Source organism: Perca flavescens, chromosome 11 (assembly GCF_004354835.1).
Source record: "Perca flavescens isolate YP-PL-M2 chromosome 11, PFLA_1.0, whole genome shotgun sequence".
NCBI classification, from domain to species: Eukaryota; Metazoa; Chordata; class Actinopteri; order Perciformes; family Percidae; genus Perca; species Perca flavescens.
In genome coordinates this window covers 18,755,902-18,781,038 of record NC_041341.1, presented here as the reverse complement: position 1 = coordinate 18,781,038, position 25,137 = coordinate 18,755,902, and the positions used below count along the sequence as shown (strand labels likewise).

Here is a 25,137-nt window from a genome sequence, read left to right as displayed (position 1 = left end):
GAAAACAAAGGGCTGTGAATTATCTGCAAAAGTGTTTTCAGCACGGAATATCTCCTTTCTTTCCACAAACACATTTTCAATCGAGGATTTAATTAAGCGAGTGTGAGGGTTTGTTTGAGGAGTACCGGGAAGAAGTAGAATAATAAAAGCTCTGTTATAAAGCCAGAGAGTCAAACAGCATGCTGCTAAACACACAGCTCACATTTCTGTCATCTATTTTTTTTGCTATTGTGTGTAATTTGTCTACACATTTTAATTTATGAGTTCTGTAGGTACGGTATGAAGCCAGGACATTCCTCCTTGATGTTGATGCTAATGTATAATGCTTGGCCATGGGAAATAAAGATCCCTAAGTAGAATCAGAAATTATGTTTCTATTGCTTGTTGGGTTGTGTGGAAGGTTGTGTGGATTTGTACTAATCATAGTGATAGAGTTTGAAAATTAAAGCTTACTCAGTGATACCCTGACGAATGTGTTATATAATATGTTCTTATCTGTGTCTAGTAGTTGTTCTTAGGACAAGTAAGCTCAGTGAAATTTGTCAGTTGAGTCTCAGCAGTGTCTTTGAAGTGAGAGAAAAGTGGAATGAAGCATAATATCCCCAGGGTCACATTTAGTATTTGGGGAAAATAAACATTTGCCAAGCCTGATCTTGTGTGACTGACTCTGTATGGATAGGTCTGGGAAAAGAGCCAGTAGTATTTGTGCAATATAATTAAAATGAAAGGTGTTCAGAAGATGAGTTGCTATTTGAGGAGTAGTGATAATTTCATTATTTAGGCTTGTTGACTCCAGAGACTCTACTAAACTATAGTATCACAGATATATGGGTTAAAGTAGACACCAGGCTGCTTTCAATAAATCTCATTATTTGATTAATTTCTTACATGTTTTTCACCCTATACAATTAATTTCTTCAATTTTATGAATAAAAAAAGCATTCTTATATTTAAAACGTAAGTTGTTATATTCCCCAATATTATTCTAAAACCAGAGATATTCACCACAAGGCCCATTAAATAGCTGTTTTGGAGCTTTCAATCATATAATATGATCATCATCAGTAGATAGAGTTTTCCCAGTTGTCATGCAATTTCAGCCATTCAAATTTCCATTTTTTTCTCCCCGATAGACTATAAATTGAATCTAAGGAGTATTTATGGAGGAATAATCAGAAATAAAGGATCATGACATTTTCCTTGTGCTGGTAGGACGCATTAGGACAATTAGATTTCAACATTAAATGCAGATCTGCAGGGAAGAAGATTAAGTAAGACACAGTTGAGCTTTTAGAACTGACTCATCAAAGCTTATCTGTGCCTTTTTAATGACAAACTTGCTCCTTGGCATTTATTCAGAGGGTCCTATCCAAGAAAGGAAAAATAAAAATCTGTCTTATGTTTTTTTTCTCATATTTTTTCATCCTTTTCCAAAGCCCACACTCCAACCACTCATAATTTCCCTGCGGAATGTCCTGATTTATTACATCTTCAATTTTCACAATCTGGGGACAAATTGGTCTCCTCAAAAATGCATGAACATGGCTAAGAAGCCCCATATTAGATACAAACGCATTCCTGATGTTGCAACATGAGAGAATGCAGGCATGGTCATGTCACTGTGGATAAAAGGAGATGCCATGTTTTATGACCTGCAATACTGTTACTAATTTGGGGACACTTGATATGGTGCATTTCATTAGAGGGAGACACAAACACAGAAACCCACAGTGCTGTTTCTCTCTGCCCAGTCACTGAGCTCAAGGTGACAGAGACACATGGCCCACAGGGTTGTTGGGTAGGCATCTCTTCTAACAAGAGGAACAAAAGCATTGTGAAGCGGAACAGGCCGTCATGCCAAAACACTCATAAAGAGGCATGAACTGGCAAGTCCTCGATCTCCACATCTTGAAAAATAATCACTCCCTTCTGGATGTGTTTATGAGGGCAGAGGGGCCTGTGCTATGACGCCTGTACAATATACTGAGGAAGAGGCATACAATGCAGCTGATGTGAGCCTTGGACTTTCGCAAAAGGGCATGCCTGAAGTGACATTGTGCTTGTGTCATTTGTTTTCTGTTGTGGATCTATTGTGGCAATCGAGGTGCTTAAGATTCAACAGAGCGTAATGCAAAATGAATCCATTTAAAATAGATGACATATCTATCTGTGACTACACAAAAAAAAACGCCACGGCTTTATAATCATAGGTGTTCTCCACATGTGCTTCAGATCAAATCATAAAAGTCAGGCGTAGTACGTTAACTTTTGCAAGAAAATCATTTATCCTAGCGCAAGCTTATATAAGGTTTGCAGTAAAAAAAGAATATTTGTCCCTTGGCAATGAGTTATTGTTAAGTCCAAGGAAAGAGAGAGGAGAGCTGAGTCCAGCTCCTCTGTGACTACAACACCATCCAGTGAAAGGCTCTTTCTGATTCAAATGAATGGAGCCAAGTTCGGGGCCAAGGAGTCTGGACACCACGCAGCATGCAATCACCTCTCAAAGCAGCACTGAACACATGTTTTTGTGAGAGACCAGGGGCGAGTTTAGAAACTTTTGAATGGAGGGGCCGGACTGGGGCACAGTTTTTAGGAAGGGGGGCAAATTTGTAAAAAGTGGGTAAAAATGTAAAGACTCAAATCTAAAACCCATAATACTGTTAGGAGAACTACCTATCACCTTCTGAATTTGTTAGGGACACCTTGTGGTGCCAGACAGCAGGACAGCACTGTAGGATCTTTGGAAGAACACCACAGTCTTATTTACTTTATATTGTAATATCGTGGAAGCAGATTTTAAAAGCATGACATATTGTTAGACAAGAAAGACACTGGAAAATACTTCAGTGTGTTTGAGGTATGTCATGTGAGCAGTAGACGGTTTATAAGTTACCACAAGATTAGGATAGGGTGGATTTATACCCCAGTGGAGGTTCAAATAATTCCATGTCAAAACCAGGGATGTGTACATTTTTATCCACCCTTTTTAAAGCAGCCCTTTCAAGCTGATGGATATGGTGGGAGCACATGACATGCAGAGGATTTGCTATTCCCTTTCATGATTGCTGCGGCATTGTTGAAGCTTTGCAAGCCTCTGAGGACATCTGGGGGAAGCCAGGCCTGTGTTTGTTTGTTTTTGTAGCCCATTTATAATAGATCCATATTTCAAAACAAAAGAAAACCATCAAAGTATTTATCTTAATCATTATATCCTAGTCAGTATGGCGTTTATGAATTATGCTGCAATGAGGAAATGAGCTTCAGAACAGGAAAGAACAATAGAAACTTTAGGATTTAGTGATACTTGATACAGTGGAATATGAATTAAAATCCATTTAGTGGATAGTTGTTTCATATAACAACAAGTATGCCCAGTTTGTCTGAACTCACACAGTTTGTAGAAATGTTAGAATCTTTTTTTAAGCCACTGTACATGCTGTGATGGTTAACTTATGATTTATTTTTCTTCCAGTCTGATTTGCATTTGGAGGAGGACAATTCCTCTGAGAATCTGCTCAGAAGAGTTGCATCAACCTTGTTCTCTGGATAGAAGGAGAGGGCTTTATGTGTCTCTGCGAGCTTGTTAAAATGCAAAGGAGAATGTCAAGGTAAGGAACACGTGGATATACCATTCCCAGTGGAACAGCCCAGACTTTAAGAGAGAAATCTGCTCCGGTCGTTTTTTCCTGAATGGCTTTTGTAATCAATATATTTTATTAAATATGAAAAGTTCACTAACAAACCATGCCATTGACCTGAAATGTCATAACATTTTCCTGGAACTCAACTCGGAAGTTAAATAAAAGTGTGTTTGTTATTCCTGGTTCCAAGTCTGTGCTATTGTTCAATGAGTCATTGACTTTGCTACCTTTGAATTGAAAGTTAAGATTATGATTTATTTCCTACATATGACCTTAGTGTATTATAGTAAAAGGCTGTTACAAATAGATCTTCCGCTTTAGCCAAAGTTACACAAGTGAAGCAACAGCACAGCCCAGATACCAAGTATACCGGCAGGAGACCAAAGTATGTACTGTAATGGAATCCAGGTTATGACCTATTTTTGTTTAGATTCAACTTCGTTTGCATGTCATGTCTACAGCAGTTTCTGTGTTGACATTTACAAGGCTTGTGATGAATGTGAATAGCTGTTGCAGGCTTCATCGTCTCACATGAAGGGTGCTGGGTAGGCTATAATGTCAGCCTGTCCAGTGTCTGCACCAACCACAGAGAATCCTGACAGGTCCATGTTGCAAACCTGGTGACATGACGCCCGGAACTCGAGCTCCATCCACCTTGTAGCACCACAGGACTACTTCCTCTAATTAGTTTCTTCATTCATCAGTCAGACCCTTCACCACATGGCGCTGATGTACAGTGAGCCTGAAACTAAGAGCTCTCCTTTGATATGGAAACAACACAATTCGTCACCTTCTCCGCTTCCCATCACACCAGGCAGCTCAACTCGGACAAATGACATTGATTGTAATTATTTGCCATGTGAAGGTGCTCCCTCGAGTTACTTCTGATGTGACTTTAATATGAATCTAAAGGTGTGAGCACAAACAGGCCAAGAATCAGTGGAACGTTCCACATGCATATCTCTGGAACTCATTTCGCTCAGCGTCTGGACCTTGCTGCGAGGTGTGGATAGAAAATGAGAGACAAGGTTGTAGTGGCTACAGCTGAGAGTAGATCTATCACTCTGCCAACTGTCCTCTCTACATCCCTCCTCGAATGAGAGCTTTATTTAACCTTGAGGGCAAGCCAGTGCCAAACATATGCAAGTCATTTGTATTGAATAAATAACAGGATGATCTTATGACAGTCAGTGCAGCTGCTCTGGGCTTTGTCGTTGGCTTAATAGCGGCAGCACTTTAGAGGCAACAGTGCCAGGATTTAAACTGTCACTGTGGAGACCCGTAGCCCACCTTAGCCTAGTTAGAACTTAAGTTTACCAAGTGGGGATAATGCATCACTAAATTAAAACAGAACTACTCAAACTAATTTTTACTTAGAGATTAGCTGTTACTAAATATTTAGACCCACTAACTGCTAAGTGTTGCTGTCACTTCTTAGCTAACTGAACCAAGTGACAAACGTTAGCTTGTTTGTATATGACATGCTTAGAGTGTGGAGCAAAAGGTCATATGGGAGATTGCGGACATAACTGACCTGACATTTGATAAAATTCTGTTTAATAGTTATGTAAATTGGGAATATTATAAATTATATTTTATAAACATACAGTAAAAAAATCCATATTAATATATACCCCTATCCCCCTTGCTAGCAAAGTGAGCAAAATGCATGTCCCTTGTTAACCTGCCTTCCCTCTTTCAATCCCCTAGTAGTGTAGTGGCAGAGTGAATGTTTAGTTGATATGTTAGTCTAGTCTGACAGACTTATTGATCCTTAAAGGAGAATTAGCTAACTGGTAGCTCTGGCCATTAGCTGCAGCAACTCCAGTTTTCTAGCACCGATTTTGGTCGTATTTTTTTCCTATCAACAGTACTCTGACATATAGCGATCAAGATTCAGGTAAAAATCTTCTGGAATTCTCCTTTAATCTGACATCTGAGGTTTGTGCAATTTAAAATCTATGGCCCCGACCATGGCTCTGAAATATCAGTAGCCTTGCAGTCCATGCCGCTGTCCGTGGTTCTGAAGTAGCAGATGGATTTGTAATTGCGACTTTTTCTCTGAGTTGCGCCCTTCTCTCAATATCTATCTTGAATCTATAATATTATCTAAAAAACAGAAATAGTTGTTCAAGGGGTGGTTTGCCAGTTAACGAAACAATTCCCCCCCAGTTAAAAATTAACGAATCGCCTACTGTTTACAGTGACCTCCTCTTTCATAGTTGATTGCTTGTGATTTGACGGCACTACAGGAACATGTTTCCTGGTGACCAATTTACACTCAGGTCTTTACTATTTAAGACAACCTGATTAAGTAGTGTTTTCCCACTTCTACCTATAAATACTACATCAGTCTTGGTGGCTATGAAGTAATGATGTCAAGGAAGTATGTTTAGCATGTTTATAGACTTGAACTCCAGGAACAATATAATCCAGAGGTCCTTTATTGTACAAATTGTAAAATCTGGGAGTGAAAATACTCACACAGTTAAACACAGCTTCAAATTCACACACCATCACATGTGAAGGGTGGAGAACTATTTGGGAAATGTCTACCAGCGTGCGAGTAACGGACCATAAACCTCTGCGTCTGAAGCAGTGTTTTTTTTTCTTCTGTTTTTTCTGTTTGATGATTCATGATATTGGAGAGCTCAGATAGTGGAAGCAAACAGCCGTCTGTTTTTTTCACCCAGTGATTCCAGTGAGATGTCTAAGCCAAACAGAAATCTCCTGAAAAGATATACCTTAACACCAGATCGATCATTCCCGTTGCTGTTTCAGATCAATTTGCTAGTGCAGGTATAGATTATAGATCTGCTCATTTCCTCTATGAGCCAAATGGCAGATGGATTGCAGATTAGAAGATCTCAGACGCACCAATGGCAATTTATAAAAAGCTGAAAAAAAATGGGATAGAGGTGGCAAGGAGAAAGATTTAAAACAGTGTGATTTTCCAAAGGTCGCATTAACCAAAAAGCAGCTGGAGAGAGAGAAGGCTTAGAGTGAAATATAACCATTTTGAGTTTGTGTGATGTGTACTGTACATAAATTCATAACATTTCAGAAGAACGAAGCGTTGATGCAATAAAACTTCCTTGCAGCAGCTCAAGGTTAAGATGCTCATTAGAGAGCAAGGCTAAGGAGGATCAACAAATTACACATTGGGGAACTCAATTGGGTGCAAATGGATGCACATGTGTTTATGGATAAATGTTCAGCCCACATGTTAATTTATTGGCATCCTAGTAATTCTCTCTAGGACTTATTCTGGCTCAGCTATCGGAAGGAAAACATTGCCTGATGCTTTACAGAGATTAATAACAACCTTGGTCACACAGTACATTTACATTAGATGGATGAGAGAAGAACATTTTATCAGACATCTGTTCAGCCCGACTAATCTCAGACAGTTGGAACTAAAGCTTGCTTGCAGAACCAAATAAAGCAGTGAACTGTTGCTAACACTGCACAGTGACTCGTGGTGGACTGTCATCCAAGAATACCACATAAAACCAAATCATTCTTATAAAGCTCTGCTGTCCCCACGGCTTTGAGCTGGGGCTTCAGAGCTTATAAAGGGGATACTAAACCCCTTTAAGAGACTTTGTGGCCTCGGGGTTAAGGTAACAGTTAATTGTTTCGCTTGTGTCCTGAAGATATGCGCAATGAGCTCATGAATCAAGCATGTGACTTATCCATCAAGCCACATCCCCTAGTTCTATTCATGCAGCATGCAGCCTGTGATTTATGGCTGGACAGTGGCCTGCAGAGGTGTTGGATTCAATGAAATACAGGGGAGAACATCTGGAAAGCCTATTAGCTCCAAAATCACAGCTTGGGCCAGTTTGATAGCGACAGCTGATGCAAACCTGGAATTGACATGCTGGTGCACACCGAGGGACACTGTCTTTTTCTCATCGAACAGAATGTGTGAACCGAGGTTGTTCATATTTTAAGTAGATCAATATTAATGGTCCTACTTAAAGCGCCAGGTGAGCTAACAAGAACCTTAAATGAGCCTCTTCCATGTGTCCCTAATGTCTCCCAGATGTAGAGTACTTCAGTCCTGTTGGCGTCCTTGGTTGGAAGCAAGAGAAACTCTTAATCTGAAAAATGAAAAGGCCTTGATAGGATAAAACATCCATTCCAAAGCTGCGTGACACAGCCAGCGTTACACAAGTCATACTAGTCAAGGATAATTGGGTAAGAAAGAGCATCGGCAGGGAGTGTCTGAACAAAGTACCCCTGCCTCCACTCATCTCAGCCCAGTAATAAGAGCATGGGGAGGTGTGTTGAAATACAACCCCGTCACTATTCATCCTCACCCCCTTGATGCAACAATGACTAGCATGCAGTCTGCTTTTCATTTAAGGGAATTACCTTTGGGAGGCCAGCAGACGTCTCCCGAGTTGCTCTGTGTGTGTTCTTCTCATCCCCACAGAGCTGTCTCATTAACACAGAACCCAGCAAGCTTGGTTTTTAGCATAGCCCCATCTCTGTCCTGCCGAAGCCTGCAGCTTGCTGCATGGAAGCTGAAAATAATGACTCAAACATTATAGAGTCCCCGTAAACAGTACACAGTCCCCAGCTCCAGCACCACTCCCCGGGTCGCTGCAGCGTACAGTAGGCCTCCAGCCTCTCTAACGAGTTGACTATAATGTTAAGGCCACTTAAGACTGAGAGTGAGAGAACATAAGATCCAGGAGGGAGAGTGGTTATACTGTATGTTATGTGAAATGAAAAGAAGTCACGCTAGCTTAGTCTAATTTATGACTTTCATGAGAGATTTTGTGACAGCTTGTGTGGCTTACCTAATTATGTTTCTGACCTGGTACATGAGTATAGATTTTCAGCATGAAACATGACCTGTTGTCTTATTTCAGTTTGGAGTGGAGCAGCTATTACTCTTCCTCTGTAAAACATGTTTTACAGCCATTGAAAATACCTAATTATTCAATCATCCGTAGGGTGGCTACTTCCTCTAGAACACTTGTGAGTTCAGGCGTCATCTCACCGGGGTGTGGCTCATACTCATTTACTTCATTAAAGCACGCTGTGAGACATCATTGATTTCTCAGTAAGCCAGGAGTTTCCATGATGCAAGCTCATGGGTGGGGGGAGCGGTAGACGTGTCACCCATCAGGAGCTGTCAGGAGCTGTCAGAGGACAGGATCCAGACCCTTGGCCAGGAGAGGCCTGGCCAGCCAGCTGTCACCTCACTGACACTGGCTGAGACCATCCATCTGGCTGAGAGAGGCCCACCATGGGTGCAGAGAAACTCACCAGATCCCAGACTACATGCACATGACGGCAGGAATGCACACACACACACACTAGCAGACATGTTTCACGTGCACATAGACACATGAACAAACATTTATGCACATACAATAACATATATGCAGTTGTCTACGCATGCATGCACGTATGAAGTCGTACAATGCTGCATGCCAGGGCTATTTTGGGTAATCTTCAGTACAATCTGTGGTGCTGTCCACATGAATCATTCCACCACAGACAGATCCGGGAAACAGAAGTGACATGCTGCCATCGAGCTGAACAGACACCAATAAACAATTATAACATTTGGCTCTGACGCTCACTTTCACATACAGTAAGTCTCTGTCTCACAGAGTGAGCTTTACCAGCAGGAGTTTTTTTTCCCCATATACCCATGCATCATTATGGAGTACATAAAAAGTCCTCTTCTGGCAATAACATTTAAATCAACGGCAAGCTTTATCTACTCCAAATTTAGACATGCCACAGTAGTAGTAGATTCACTGGATTTTTCTACTGCTGTGATACACGTGAAATAAAACAACAATATCACCACACATCGGTTGAGCGTGGAACACAATGTTTAAGTAAGAGGGGTCAGTGGAGTTGCCAGACATATGGAGAGCATTTGGACATAGTCAGACTCCACATCAACCACAAGAGAGCCAGACAGAGTGCTGTACATCTTGTTTTGGTAACATCTAATTTTCATAAAAATGTTAAATAGCCACAATTGTCCCCAAAATTCTGGATCTATTTTACTAAAAGAAACATGTTTAATTCAATTATTCATTTGATATTTGTAATACTTTTCAAGACTGAGATTATTTTCATTTCACATGTGTTTTAACTGAAAAGCACATCACTCTGGTTATATCCGTTAGCATATTAGCAATTCAAAATGGAATTTCTGTCTTTTGGGTCAGATCTTAATCGTTCAATAAGGATTTATTCAGTTAGTAAGGGACTTACCAATTAACCAAGGCACAGTTTAAATGTGGGTGATCTCCATGTCAAACCTTTAGTTTCTATCTGATGTGCTGTTAAAAAAAATCTTGCCTTTTCCTGATTGTGAAGTTATATACACAAATCTGCAATTATGTTTGAATTCATCTCAGAATTGATTTAATAATTGATGTGAACAATGCTCCTTTGCTGTCAATGAATACATTACAGGAGGCTCTATGATTGTGGCATAAAGTCCTTTTGGTGTGAAGACAAAACAGCCAGAAATACAACACTAGACTGGCAACAATTACCTCGTGCCGTAGTCCCAACACATTATTCCCTCCCATTATTAACATAAGTTGGTAGATATTAAAGTCAAGTAAAAGTGATTAGATTGAAAACCCTAGACAAAAACAGTTAACATGCATCTCTGTGCACTCAAATGTTATTCTGGTGACGTCATTGTGATTTCTTATCACACTCAAGAGATGAGATGCAACAGTGAGCCATGAGAAATGTCACAGAAAGGCTGGGGAGGCTGAGCTCAATGATAACGTGATCTGATGACATAGTTGAGCAAGCTTTTCCCCTCTGGTGGTCTCACCATTGACTAACTCAAGAGTTGAAGAGAGTGAATTTTGTTTGGATTGGCTTTAATCTTCCCATCAGACAATACGCGGCAGGCGGTATGCTGCAAGTGTTTTCCATTTTGCCACAAGAGAATTGTGTCAGATTCTGCAAGTGCACAAGCGCAGATACGTCAGTGTGGCACATTGACAGGCAGCTTGTTCAAATAAAGAACTGACAAAGCTCTGAACTGAGTGGCTCAACTCTTGACAAAAGTATTTACAGAAACACATGCACATGCACATGCACATGACAACAGAAAACAAAAACAAAGTGATTCCCTCTGCTGGTTCTCAGAAACTGTCTATCCATGGTGCTGAAAAGATATACTAGTACTAATTGTTGAAAAGGGCAATGCATGCTTTTTCCACTCCAAAATTAATTACAAATGGTTACAGAGTAGTTTAAAAATGTGAGCAAATGGAAAACATAAGCTTTTGTGACAGTGCTGGCTATGCAAAGTCAAGAGCGTTCAACATCAACAGCTTATCTTTGACAAATAGCATTATAAATGTGAAACCAGATGATGAGTGGTGCTCATTGCACGAGAATACTATAAATAAATCAAAGATACTAATGTGGCATCCATCGATTGTATCTGTCTCTAAAGACTCCATGCTCTGCAAGGCCTTAACCAATTTTAAATGACTGATTTTGTTGACAGATAGCAGCTTTGTGAGGCTGAAGTTACATAGGTGTTTTGAGCTGAATGCTAATGTCTGCATGCTAACATGCTCAATGACAATGCTAACCTGCTGTTGCTTTGCAGGTGTTATGTTTCCCATGTTCACCATCTTAGTTTAGCATCATAACACACTAAAATTACAGCTGAGACAGATGGGAATGAGATTAGTTTTGTATAGTAAGTAAGTACAGTTGAACCAAATTTCATGGCAATCCATCCAACAGTTCTTGAATCTTTAACCAAAAACTGTCAATCTGGCAATCCAATTGTTCCAAACCAATATCGAATAGTTGTTGAGCTATTTCAGTTTCATATTTTAGCAAACTCTATCCCTGAAAACAACATAGGCCTACTACGTTATCCTACAGTCAAATTAAATTAATTAGTTTTCTAATACTTGACAAAAGAAGTATATATATTTTTTACAATAAGTATTGTTCTTGTTTAGCTGTGAGCCAATCCTGTTTAGATAAAATGCACAAATTAGGCAAGGTTCCATTTCCCTTCAAAGATGAAAGCTATCTGCAAAGCAAAAGGCCAGGAGAAACCATAAAGAAAATGTAAATATTCCAAGATTTTTCCTATTGACTTAACAATTGATGTTTCAGAGGACAATTATTGCCAAGACATTGTTTGACAGAGAAAGTGTGCAGGCACAAAAATGTGACTGAACTCAAAACTCCAGCCAAGCCACAAGGAGATGTCTGAGACTGTCTGTAATGCTGTAAGCTGTCATGATGTTATGGAATCCACCATGAGACTCATGCAAACATGGCTGGCACTGTGCACACCTTCACTCAGCCTGGAGAATTGATAACCAATATTTACATTGTGGTCACCAGATATGATCCTGGCAATAGTGGTGTGTTTGATAAACCCTGTGTTGTTCAAACGCAACGAAACAGTAGATAACACCCTCTAATTAAGTTCCGTATTATTGCAGTAATAACAACATGATAGCTGTATAAATCTCATCAATGACCTGATCAGATTTTTCCATCACAGAGCAATGCTTCTTGGTATTAAGACCACAAAGGAACTGAAGTATATTTTTGTTGTTACTTGAATTATTTCCGACTACTAAGATATTTTTTGGTTCAGAGGACAGTCATCAACCTTTAATTCTACCCTACACCTAGTTTATCTGTCCCATTTGTAGCATTAGTGGGTATATAAGTAGCATATTAATACGTGTTCCACTGTGTTGGTTGATGCCATGGGTATAATAATATTTCTGCCTTGGGCACACTTGAGCATAAAGGTTGAGTTGGACCCAAATATACAGTCATAAACATCATCATCCGAGAGGGAAACTTTAATTTAGTATAATAATAACAATGACAAACAATGCTCTATGCTATCACTTCTCATAAAAGCAGGGTCCAAAGACAAAGCAGGCCTTAATAGAGGTATTTTATAGAGATAGGAAAGGGATATTATTTCATTATAATGTCTCAACCACACTTAGCAATTTATCCACATAATTATGATCGGTGCCCAGGTTGCGCTGTCACCATAAAGTATGGCCCAGAAAGAGCCAAGAACTTTTATTGAGCCGATATTAATTGATTTGTCCTGACCTACCCAGACCTGGCCTCCCCGGGCTCAGCTTCCTCAGTGGAGCACAGCCAAGGTCTGTCCTCCTAACTCTGCATAAAATAAATGAGAAGCTATGGGCCTTCGTCTCTAAAGCCAGAGGATATTGTTCAATTTCACGTCAGCCCTCCAGGAGGCAATTTAAACAACCCAGCATGCTAATCAACCTGTTATAAAAGGCAGTTCTGGAGGGTGGCCCGTTCTTTTTCTTCCTTCTCTCCTATTGCAACAAGGCCAAAAAAGGCCCTAAACAATCTGAAGGGAAAAGTGTAATTGGGCTTGTATCTGAAGGTAATTACACTCCAGTGTAATGTAACTATGTGGAAAAGGAAACAAGTACTTCTACTTTAAAAGACATTACCTGGCCAGTTAGACTGGCATGCCATTGCCAGTGTCACATTTTTTTTCAAAATCCAGGAAAAACTCATAAAAGCCTCTTTTGTGTAACAATAATTCCAGAGAAAAGATGCTTATAGTAAAATGTTAGCCGTCGTTCCACTGGAAGACTCTGAACCAGAATGTGAGCTTCCCTGCTGCCATCAACAACGTCTCAGTGGAACCATATTGTGACCCTCGTCGGAGGAGGCAGAGCCCCGATCCCCACAAATAATTCAATACTCTAATATCCCCTTGGTATTCGTTGGGACCACAGAAATATGATAGTGTTCATTCTCTGCTTGTGCCCTGAACCCGCAGGTCAGGTGGTAGCAGATCACAGACTGCCCTGTGACTCAGAGGTTAAACTAATCATGCATGACTTTCTCACATGGCCCAACCAGTACCTTAAGAAATCTACACCAGCTTGTCATCCAGCAGTGGGTGAACCTGCTTTTCATACATCTACATCATAGTGGGTTTGACTGCTGCTTTACTGTGTCACCTTCCTACTAAATTCATCTTTAATGATGTAGACTTACAACACAATGACCACACACACCCACTCCTACACGCTGCATTCATTCAACTCACATGTTGACATCTGCCCTAGTTTAAAGAAATGTTTGCCATAATTTCATGTAAAGCTAGATTTGATCATCACATTTTTTTCAACTGTGTATTTGTTAAGCTTGTTTCTATAGCTAAGGATGTCCTTTAACTCTCTCAGTGTAAAGATCTTCACACAAAAAAAAATTCACTTCTGCATTCTAGTCCTTGATTGGGTAAGAGCTAATAAACACTGTCCTCTACTGGCAGAAACATGTTCTTGCAGTTACTTACCAATATTAGCTAATGCATTGAGTTTTGCTGTGCGAAGTTGTCAAACACACCATCAGTTTACTACCTTACATTTCTATTATTTCATTATTTCATTGCAAGTGTGTTGCATTTAATTTTATCAATCATTTCCACCTGACACATGGCTTCTCCTATAAATAAATTCCCTGAGGTTTCTGGCTCTCAGCTTTCAAGGAATCTGAGCTTTTATTATATAACAAAAAGAAAAAAATGAAAATAAACTACCTACACTAGCAGAGCCTTTACTAATAAGTGCAAACATTTCCAAAACATCTATCATCTGCAAAAACTGCAGCAAAAGATAGGCAAATAAAATACAATCTAACTGTAGTGTCATGGAAATCAATATACCCTGAGCTCCGAAAATATTTAAATATTATCACAGCACCACATAATCAATCTGGTCTAAAATCAAGGACTGCACAAAACATTTTTAAATGGAGGGACAAATATTTGACAATAAATCATGTTCTCAGATTTTTAAAAGTGGGTTACTTTAATTTTGTCCTATGCTTACAGAAACACATACATTTTTTAGTTATGAATCCAGATGGATCATTTAATGTTTGTAAGGATTTTACTCTCCTACAACACATGCAATAAGGCGTTTCGATTCCTAAAAGGGCAAAGATCGGTTGTTTTAACCTCTTCACAGGCACTGGATGTCCAACTAAGCATACAATATTTCTATTTCACCAGAAAGTCTTTCTTACGAGTAAGATCACAGTATGACATCTATAGGATTAGTGCTGTTAAATTGATAAGAGTTAAACATATAACTTCTTATTTATAATGGCTTGATTCATAACATAAAAAAAATATATACATGTATTTTCATTAGTTGACACGTTTTTTGTATCACTTAAAAAGACTAACAATTAAAAACAAATTGAAATGTACAATGCAGATGTTGATCCAACACATTACATGAATAATATTAAGAGGGTCAGGGAAATCTTAAGAGAAAGGTACTGGTATTACTGGTTTTATGAGGCCTTTTATTTAAAAAAAGAATAGAAACAGGCAACAGAGCGAGATTAACCACTCATCTGCTTTTAACTTCAAAACTGTCATTGTCTGCTAATTTCCTACTGTATGTCCATCTTTCCACTTTTACTACAATCCCACAGCAACTATGTGTCTGCATTTGGATAGTCTTAAAATTCCTCCAATCATTTAACTTTACCTTTGTCTTTGTTGATCTTATTCCCTTTGCTTTGTGCTTGTTGTATTTACAGCTTCACTTTCACTATCTGCTTCCTTTTTAAAGGCCAACAGCTTCATCTTTCTTTTGTCCTCCTTCATCCTGACTACGGCTCTCATTGCCCTGCTTTTCTTCTTTTAGGTCACACTTGACTTCGTTTTTATCTTCAACAGTTTCATCCTTGCCTTTATCTGACTGACCCTCATCTGAGTCATGGCTGATCTTGTCCTGTTCTTCTCGATCTGGGTCTGCATGTGCAGTGTCTGTTGACTTTTGAAAGGTATCGGTTATGTTGTCTGCTTTTGTTGGTGTGGGGCTCTGAGGTGGCTGGGAGGTGGCTAAATACAGATCCAGGTTTTTATCTGTATCTTCACGGTCACCTAAACTATTCCTTTCATCTTCAGAAACTGGTTTGGTTTTTTCTTGCTGGTTGCTTTCTCTTGTCTGTGTTTCATCCTGTGATAAGTCTGAATCATGCTCATGTAATAATGTTTCTGAACCTTTTTGTTCAGGAACGGTGGACAGCTGTTTGTCCTCGATACAGTCGTCTGATTCATTTCTTTCCTCTTCGTCTGATGAGTCAGATTCTCCCCCATTTTCATCTGCAATTTCTCCAGTGACCTGATCTGAGTTGCCGTCTTCTTTGTGTTCACCAGCAGCGTCCTTCGGTGCCATATTTAGACAGCTTTCAGTCGAAGGGGAATGTGGCTGAGCGGCAGAAGTAGTTTCAGCACTGGCAGGAGCAGACTGTTCTTCCTCATCCTCATCTGCCTCTTTCTCTGGCTCTGAAACCGGTAGTAAAAAGGATAACAAAGTGCACCTGACTGCTCACAAGGATAACATTGTTCAGAGGCAGACTTGGTTTTAAAATCAATCAGTCTTACTCCATGGAGGTTAAAAGAAATGACCTGTCCTAAACTGTCAAAATTAAGAAATGTTGTAGTCATTATTAAAAGTTGATCACTGGCCGACAGCAATCATTGTAGATCATAAGCAATCAATTAATAAAACTGCTGCTGCATCTTTTGTCTCATCCAGTGTTGCTGTACACTTAAACAGAGACACACTACCGTACTGTAGTGTAGTGTACTGTACTGTAGTGTAGTGTACTGTAATGTACTGTAAAAAAGTGGTTTTGTACCCATCCATTAAATGTGCATGATTAAGTATTTTGACCATATATGCTCTTCACTGTACAGTATTTTGCTTTTCTTTTGTTTATCTTTTATTCATTTGAGTGTTTTCCCCCTGTGACTATTCAGAATGGAGCTCAGATAGTGTAGCTTCCCTACCTGGCTGTTCAAGAGCAATGGAGAATTCTACACCGAAGTCGTACGACACACCAGCTGGGTCTGGTTCATTTTCCGTCTCAGAGTCTGAGGAGTTGCGTGGTGGGACTTTATCCTCTGCACGGTCTCTGAGCTGGTCTGACTTTGCATCATCTTTGTCGCTGCAAACAAGATTATTCGGATGCAGAGGAGAAGGGAACTCACTACGTGGAGGGAAAGGAGGAGACCCAGTTTTCTTATGTTGGTCTTTGTTCTTCTTTAAACCTGAAACACAAAAAGGAAATTAAAGAAAAGAATTCCTTCAGACCCCACAGAAGCAGTTTAAGAGTCAAACTAACCGGTAAAGAGCAATGTGTGATGGTACTAACAAGAAGTACTAAAGCAATACATTGATTAATAAATTGACCAACAGAAAATGAATCAACATAAATTCTAAATCACTTATAAAGCAAAAATTACAAACATTCTCAAATGTGAGGGCTTTGACTTTTGGACTGTTGGTCACAAAACAAGCTACAATATCTGAAGATGTCAACTAGGGGTTTAGCAACATTTCACTATTTTTGACTTGAAAATAAGCATTAGTTTCAGCTGTTAGCTAACAATCCTTTCTATTAACTAACATAAATTACCTGTCTGTCCATCATTGTTTTGCTCAAACATCTTTCTTCTCTCTTGGACGATCCCTGAAAACCTTCTAATACCTTCTTGTGGCATCCCATCTTGTTTATCCATATTTGGTTCTGTAAAAAAAAAAAAAAAAATGCTTCCTGGTTATGTCCACAGTAGTAATATATATATATATATACTGTATATATATATATATACTGTATATATATATATATATATATATATATATATATATATATATATATATATATATATATATAATTATAATTATATTAAAACAGGTTCATACAATATGCCAAATCACAATGCATGGATTAGCAGCCTTTACGTTTACAGTGTTAGGGGCAAAATCTATCTTTTCTTCGGCTATGGTTCATTAGGCCTTATTCCTATTACCTGCTTGGGCCAAATTGCGAAGTGGCTGCTGAGAGGGAATTGTGGGTGTTCTATCAAGAAGAGACTTTTTTTCATCACCCTGAGCTTTCTTCTTATCTGAACCTGAAACAGATTGAAATACAAAATATAATGTAACTCACCTGAAAGAAAAAAAACAAGATCAAAAGAGTTCCTAGATGATATGACCTTAATAAAACCGAAAACAATGTGCGATGCTAACAACAAGCTGACCGACTTTTTCACATAAGAGCCATTTACTGCATCAAAATGGACCACAGAATGCATCAATACCCATCATTATGCATCATCGATATACCAAACAAAGATTTCAGTCCATCAACAACAACGTAATTTGGTAGTAGTAGTAGTTTAGTAAATAGTTTATGAGGGAAGAACAATTACTTAATCAGTTCTGATTTGGACCCAGGACATTTTTGAAAGGGTTTCCTAATATTGCAAGGTAGGGCAATATGTTTTCCTGCAAAACATCTGTCAAACGTATCCTATGACTTGTATTTTTGATGCAGATCTGGATTCAGATGCAAATCATTAAATATTTCATTATAAAAAGCAACTATGCATGAAACACGAAACATGTCCAACTGCTCAACAATTTGAGCCAAAATAACAAATTACTTTTCCCTGAGTAGCATTTGTGTTCACTGTTTGTTCTCTCATCTGAGTTTTAGAATAGTCGATCAGTTGGCCTCGGCCATCGCTGGCGCGGAAGCACTATTTTGATAATCTATTAAAACTATGTTGATAATCTATTAATTGTCATTTATTAAGGAATAAATGCCAAACATTGCTGGTTCAATTATAAATAATGCATCTTACCGTCTGTTTTACAAGGTGGGGACTGTTTTTCCAAATCAGCTTTTGCAAAACACGCTGGAACCAAGAGCGAGAGGAGAGAAAACGAAGAAAGAAACAGTATTATTTAGTTTCTTACATTGTGAAGATTAAAGTCAATAAAAACAGCTGCTTGTGTTTTATAACACTGCACATACTGTAAATAGCTTTTTATACATACTGTTAGTAGTCCTTGAAGGACTTCTGATCTATAACTGACTAAGAACCTTGTCCCATATTGAACTTATTATTATATTTAGTCAACTGTTACCCATAGCTCTGAATACATGGACATCAGCTAGTACTCCTTAGTTGCTGAAATTATAATCTTTACCTTTATGGCGTACTTTGCAGAACACTATGCCCAAAACCATGATGATTAGCACAATTACAAAGATGATGATGATGCTGGCAATCACTGCTACAGATGAACTTTGGTCTGCACAGAAACACAAAAATCAAACAACTTATTATTACGTTCATTACTAAAACAACATTCATGTAGTGCTCTAACACTGGACATTAGTCTAGATATTGAACATGAACTCTGCCGTCTCTCCTAAAACTATAACCAAAGGATATATCGCATTTTGTACATCACTTTGAAACTCTTTGAAAGTTTTTTAAAAAGGATCTTTTATGACATTTGTTCCCTTATTATTATTACTGCTTATGTGAAGGAAACATACTCTGCACAAATCATTTGGCGTTTTTCTTTTTTTTTTGTCACCACTGGTGAGAAATAAAGTTCAGCTGACTTTGAAAGATCAAAGACTCTTTTTTAAATTAACATTATCAATGCAACAGTGCAGGTATTGTTTCGGTTACTTTATAATAATATCCTTTGTAAATTAGCTTCTAAAAGTACATTTACATGCGACAGCAAATTTCACAACATGAACAATAAATATACAGTACATCTGACGCCTAGTGTAAGTGCATCTTTACCTGGGTAGCAATCCTTTGTAGTGAATGTAGCTGTTTCATTACTTAGAGGGTTGCTCACACTGCAACTATGTACATCATCATCGTGTTCCTCCCCCAGAGATATTGTAAGCTCTGGGCCAGGCTGCACTCCTCCATGTGTTCTCCACTCAAACTTCATTAAAGACTGAGGTTGTCTGGGCTCTGCCGAGCACACCAACTGTCCAGAACTGTTAGAGCTGCTGCCACTGCTCATCTTGCAGGATATGGTGGGCTTGGCAACCTTGTCTTAATGAATACATCAATGAACAGATAAATGAATACATAACTTCATGAATGATTCTATTAGGTAATCTTTTGTTTATATAATAACACAATTTCAAACATGGTTAAACAAATACAAATTTCGCATCACAAAACAGGAAATATATTAGGAATATAAATAAAACTACTGAAAATGTGGATAAAATTAGACATAAAAGACATAATCTAATTCTAATTCGCAAGTCTTCATTGTTATAAATACGTTTGGTAGCTATGACTACTTAGTTTAAGGTCAGGGAAACATCATGGTCATGATATAACGTTACAGTATGGTTAGGGCAAAAGTAAAACACTTGAGAAAGAGTTAGACCCTGACTACTGGAATAGGACATGCCATGAATGACAACTTCCTGACCTTTTACTGCAATACAAGAAAATCACAGCAATTCCTACTTTGGCACTAAATGTAAATGCCTTCAGCTGTTTGAACAAACAACCAATATTTTCTGGGGAGCAAAGTCAACTGATACCAAGGTCATAATGAAAAGCAAATCAAAGATACTGAACCATAAAATCCATTTTTATAGGTGACATATTAAGAAATAATACTCTTACACTGATGGGTGTGGCCGAGCAATCCTGGCTGAATGTCTCCAATAAAGCGTGAGTGTAAATATATGAGTGCTCTGTGGGGCTTCCACGCTGACAAGAAAGCAACAGCATGTACTTGCAATTGTTTCTTGATACTGCTACTCTGTTTACATGCACTATTTATTATGTTTTAGAAAAACTGCAAATACTAAGAATATGCCTATTTCAAACACAAATGCAATTCAACAATTAAAAACTACACTCCCTATAAAGTGATCTAAATTGAAATGAAAAAAAAGAAAAAAATATATATATATGTTTTTATATATATATATATATATATATATATATATATATACCCCTCAGGTCAATATTTGGTAGAGGCACCTTTAGCAGCATAACAGCCTTGACTTTGTGTGGAAAGGTCTGTATCAGGTTTGCACACCTGACCTCTGAAATTCCCTCCATTCTTTGTTGCTTCATGCCACAGATTCTGAACTAGATTGCCTTCATAAGCCCTACATAGCCAGCCATGTGCTTCAAGTTGGGTGTTTCCGCGCAGTGTTGTATTTGGCTTACATCTAAACAGCATTTCATTTGATGTTTAGAAAGCTCAGTTTTTGTCTAAAACAAACATAGAACCTTTCTCCATTTGTTTCATAACCTCCAATTTTTTCTAGGAAAACCCCAACCCATAGGTCACAAGTTATTTTAGCAGCTTCCTCTTTGCCACTCAACTATAATGTTGCAACTGTTAATGTAACCGAGCAACAATTGTATGCGCAGTGTTTCCCACTGCAGGCATGGAACTCCAACAATAAAGTTTTCTGTTGATCAGTGTCAAAAAGACCTCAGACTAAATCCATTGTGATGCAAAGTTATAAAACAATAAAACAGGAAAAGACCCAATATGTCTTACTGGTAGTGGCAAATTCGACTAAGCAACAGGATTGTCTTTACTGCCGGTTGTATATTTTCATTTTTTCACGTTTGGTTTTATTTTAAAGTCATTTAAGGGCATGGCGTTGCTATTAGAAACACATCAACTTCCAGCTATAGAATGCAGGTACTGATTAACTGCATATAACTACTGTGTTAAAAAACATTAGTTAAAAACTACTTACCTATGACCTCCAATTTATAAATTGAACGATACACTTCTTTGTTTACTTCTATTTCCAATTCATAGTCTCCGCTGTCTTCAAATCTGAGTTCAGTGATACTGAGTTCTGCAGAGATCCAATCAAGAGTGATCCTGTTTTCATATGGGTTGTACACATGTTGCTCATTGCCATTAAACTCCACCACTTTGTTGCCATTATGTTTCCACAGAATTCCATCAGGGTGTCCAGCGACGTCTGGCTTTAAGAAGAACTCCTGCCCCTTGAGTGCATATTTTGGAGACTGTCCAGCAACTAGACACAGAGAATAGACACTTATAGAAACATGTCTGTCGAGGTTCTCAGTCATCCAGGTCATGGTAATTCTCTGTGATAAGCAAAGGCAACAGGACTTTCTAGAAATTCTTGAAATTCTTCTTTCTAGCGAGTCAAGTTGCCTTATCTTATCACAGAGAACATATAGAAACATGCAGCATTATGTGTTAAAGTATATCCCTAACTTAGAAGGGTATGATGCCAACTCAATATTGCAAGAAACTTCTGGCTGGGGTTAGTGATGAGGCTGAGTACAGGTTAAAGCTCCATTGTGTAATGTTTTGAGTTGATTCTTAGCAAAAAACTCTTTGTTCTTTGACAAATATGTACTCATTCATGTGTAATTACTTCCACCAACTAATCAAAGTATTCTCGTAAGCGTAGAATCTGCCATTCAGAATCTTTCAGAATACATAAGAGCGAGTCGCTCGAATGTATTCTGCCATGTTGCGCCTCCATCTTTAAAATACATTAGCCAAAGAGGGACATACCTCCGCCTTTCACCCTTTTACGGTCAAATGGATCTGTACCGTTACACTCACCGTACAGATCCACCTGGCGCGCTCCACTTTATTCCTATGGGTGACGTCAAGTGACTTTAACGCGCCCGCAAAGCTTCCCGGGAAGGCGGCGCTACATTTGAAAAAATGCTGCGCGTCCAAATGAATCTGTTTAATCCAAAGTAGACGAAAATCTTTAGAACTGACCTTTGTCGATCTGAAATGCCAGGGGGAGATTACACGCGACTACCGGAAGATTTGAAAGCCTGTTGAAGATGGAGGATCATTCGTTTGGGAAGCTGATAGCTGATGTTAGCAATGAAATGGTACCAAAATAACGAAAACGTAAAACTATTATTACACTGGAAGGAACACTCATGGACAAAATCGTACTTCGTGAAATAATACGGCCACCGTAGGAGTTAGAACGCACTCGGAATGGGAGGGGCTAGAAAGTAATATTCAGTTGGTTGTCATATACAATTTCACCGCTGGATGGGAGAAATTCTTACACAATATAGTTCATAAGAATACTTTGATTAGTTGGTGGAAGCAATTACCCATGAATGACCACATATTTGTGAAAGAACAAAGGGGATTTTTCTAAGAATCAACTCAAAACATTACAGAATGGAGCTTTAACACCTCTCTGACATGGTATCAACAAAAATGATGTCAGCTTAACATAATAGGTGTAACTACAGGTGTAAAGTCAATACAAAATAATGTGCATACATAGTTATAACAATAATAATAAAACCAGGGCTTGACATTAACTTTTTGAGGCACTTGTCCTTCAGACAAGTACATTTACGTTTCACTTGTCCATGAACAAAAGTCACTTGTCCGGGTAAAGATTCATCATTTTATAATTTCTTTTGTGTTTTGCTAATGCAGAATTTGAAGAAACCATTGAAAGCATCCAAACACTATCAACATTAATACAATTCAGTTTAAACAGTAGAAACAAATGTGTCCCAAGAATAGATTTCCCCTTCAACAAGAAAAAAGCATCTCCAGACTCATAATACAAAATTATACTTTGCACGCCGGTGTGCAGAAGTTAATTTATTGAGATTCTAAGTGAATATTTTAAAGTTTCTCATTACTTTCAGATTCCTAGTCAATATTCTAAGTTACTATGTCAATATATTGAGATATTCTGAGTTACTAAGTCAATATATTGAGATACTTAACCAATATGTTGAGTTACTAAGTCAATATATTACGATACTAAGCCAATATATTGAGATTAAGTCAATATTTTATAGTTTCTCATTACTTTGATATTCTTTGTTTATATTCTGAGATACTGAGTCAATATTCAATTCAATATTTTGACCAGAGGTAGTGGTGACTTGAACTTATACTATATCTAAAATAATTTTGTTGACATAACAATGGATTTTGCCACTAAATGTTGGTGTCAACGTTTTTTTTTTTTTTTCCTTCTACAATTTCACTTACCAAGGGATCCTTTAAAAAGGTGTAGCTACTTTACAGTTGATTATTACCTGATATTTAATCCGCTACAAACGAGTAGCGGAGCAGCTAGTAACGTTACGAGGCAGAGAGCCAGCCGTCAAGAGTCAAATTAACTTCATGCTTCATCCGCACAAAGCACACTTCTGTCGCCACGAGTGACAGCTTTATTCTGCTCGTTTTCTGTGAACGATGTGGGGACGGGGTAACGTTAAAGCGTAGTTAGCATGCTAACGTTAGCTAACTAACACCGGCTGCCTGGTTTGCTGGTTCCGCGGTGCTTTCTTGCTGGATCGCTTACAGAGAAGGAGCTAACAGTGGGCTGGGTCTAACGTCATCGGTCCGCTCTCCCGCTGCTGCTGGGTCTAACGTTAGTTAATGTATTTGTTTCAAATCGGTAAAGTAAAATCTGTAACATAAACGGAATGAGTGGCACATAATAACGTATATAATGCTTCATCCACACAAAGCACATTGCTATCGCCACGAGTGACTTCTGTTTTCAGCTTGTTTTCTGTGAACGATGTGGCGAGGAGGTAACGTTAAGGTGGAGTTAGCAAGCTAACACCGGCTAGCTCGCCGTGCTTTCATGCTGCTTCGCTTTCGGAGAATGCGCTGAACAGCAGGCTGGGTCTAACGTTAGCGGCCCGCCGACCCGCTGCCCGGGATTGTGGGATAAAATATGTATTTGTTTCAATTCTGTAACATTGACGAAATGAGTGGCATTTTGTTTTGTTTGAGTTTTAACTTGTCCAGTGGGGCAAGTAAATTTCTCTTCCACTTGTCCTACAAAAAATCCACTTGTCCCGGACAAGCCTTAATGTCGAGCCCTGACAAAACATTATCAGGTGTATTTATTGATACAGTATTGCCTATTCAGAAGCAATGCCATATTCCTATTAGGCTAAAAAAAAATTAAATCAAACCAGTTCAAAAACATTAGGTCAATACTAATATACCACAACAGATTAATATTACCTGCAGTTAAGATATTGTGAACTACTCAACTTTAGATGAATCATTAACTTGTCTCTGAAACTTGTTCTGCGTGGTGGAGGTGTGCACTGCCGTTTTCATGTCGACACAAAAGTGCAAAGCTTAATAAAATCACAACTATAATCCACAGACAAACTTACCCAGACACGATGGAAATATGAAATAGATCAGGAAATAACGACGAGCCATTTTTGGAAAGCAGATAGCCGTTTACTTTCACTTCGTCGCAGGTGTTGCAGGGACAAACAGACTAACTGTCTTCGTTAATGATATAGTAAGTCGAAAAGTTCATGGCTTGTTATTTTTCCTCGAACAAGTTGGGACAGGCTTAAGACAAAATTTAGTTGAGAGTACCTGCGCAGGTAATCCAAGGTTTGTTGGTGCAGCCTGGCAAAAGCAGGTGTAATGCGCACGGCCCGCAACACCTGAGTCCTTCACAATAAATTCAAAATCTGACCACACATCAACAATGACTCTGGGCTTGGAAGTGAATACATTAAATATGTCCATAATCATTGAAATACCTTAGCTATTTTAAAGCCTACTATTTAGCCTACATG

At 38.6% G+C, this 25,137-nt stretch overlaps 1 protein-coding gene across 1 annotated transcript; it reads right to left on the bottom strand.

Moving 5' to 3' along the window:
- Positions 1-14,488: 14,488 nt before the first annotated feature.
- On the bottom strand, positions 14,489-25,008 carry LOC114564121 (uncharacterized protein DDB_G0290685). Its single transcript, XM_028591312.1, has 9 exons — positions 24,718-25,008; positions 21,288-21,578; positions 19,333-19,596; positions 18,719-18,823; positions 18,370-18,423; positions 17,533-17,634; positions 17,139-17,192; positions 16,510-16,770; positions 14,489-16,002 (listed from the first exon to the last, which is right to left on the bottom strand). The coding sequence occupies exons 1-9, from the start codon at positions 24,764-24,766 to the stop codon at positions 15,278-15,280; spliced, it is 1,905 nt and encodes a 634-aa protein (XP_028447113.1). The 5' UTR covers positions 24,767-25,008; the 3' UTR covers positions 14,489-15,277.
- Between the last annotated feature and the right edge of the window lie 129 nt (positions 25,009-25,137).

What these genes read in the sequence shown, in the direction of transcription:
- LOC114564121 (XM_028591312.1), bottom strand. Translation starts at nt 24,766, where the DNA reads ATGGCTCGTCGTTATTTCCTGATCTATTTCATATTTCCATCGTGTCTG. An exon ending in CCCACCTTGTAAAACAGACG is followed by an intron (nt 17,635 to 18,369) that starts GTAAGATGCATT and finishes AATCTGTTTCAG; the next exon opens with GTTCAGATAAGAAGAAAGCT. An exon ending in TCGCAATTTGGCCCAAGCAG is followed by an intron (nt 17,193 to 17,532) that starts GTAATAGGAATA and finishes GAAGGTTTTCAG; the next exon opens with GGATCGTCCAAGAGAGAAGA.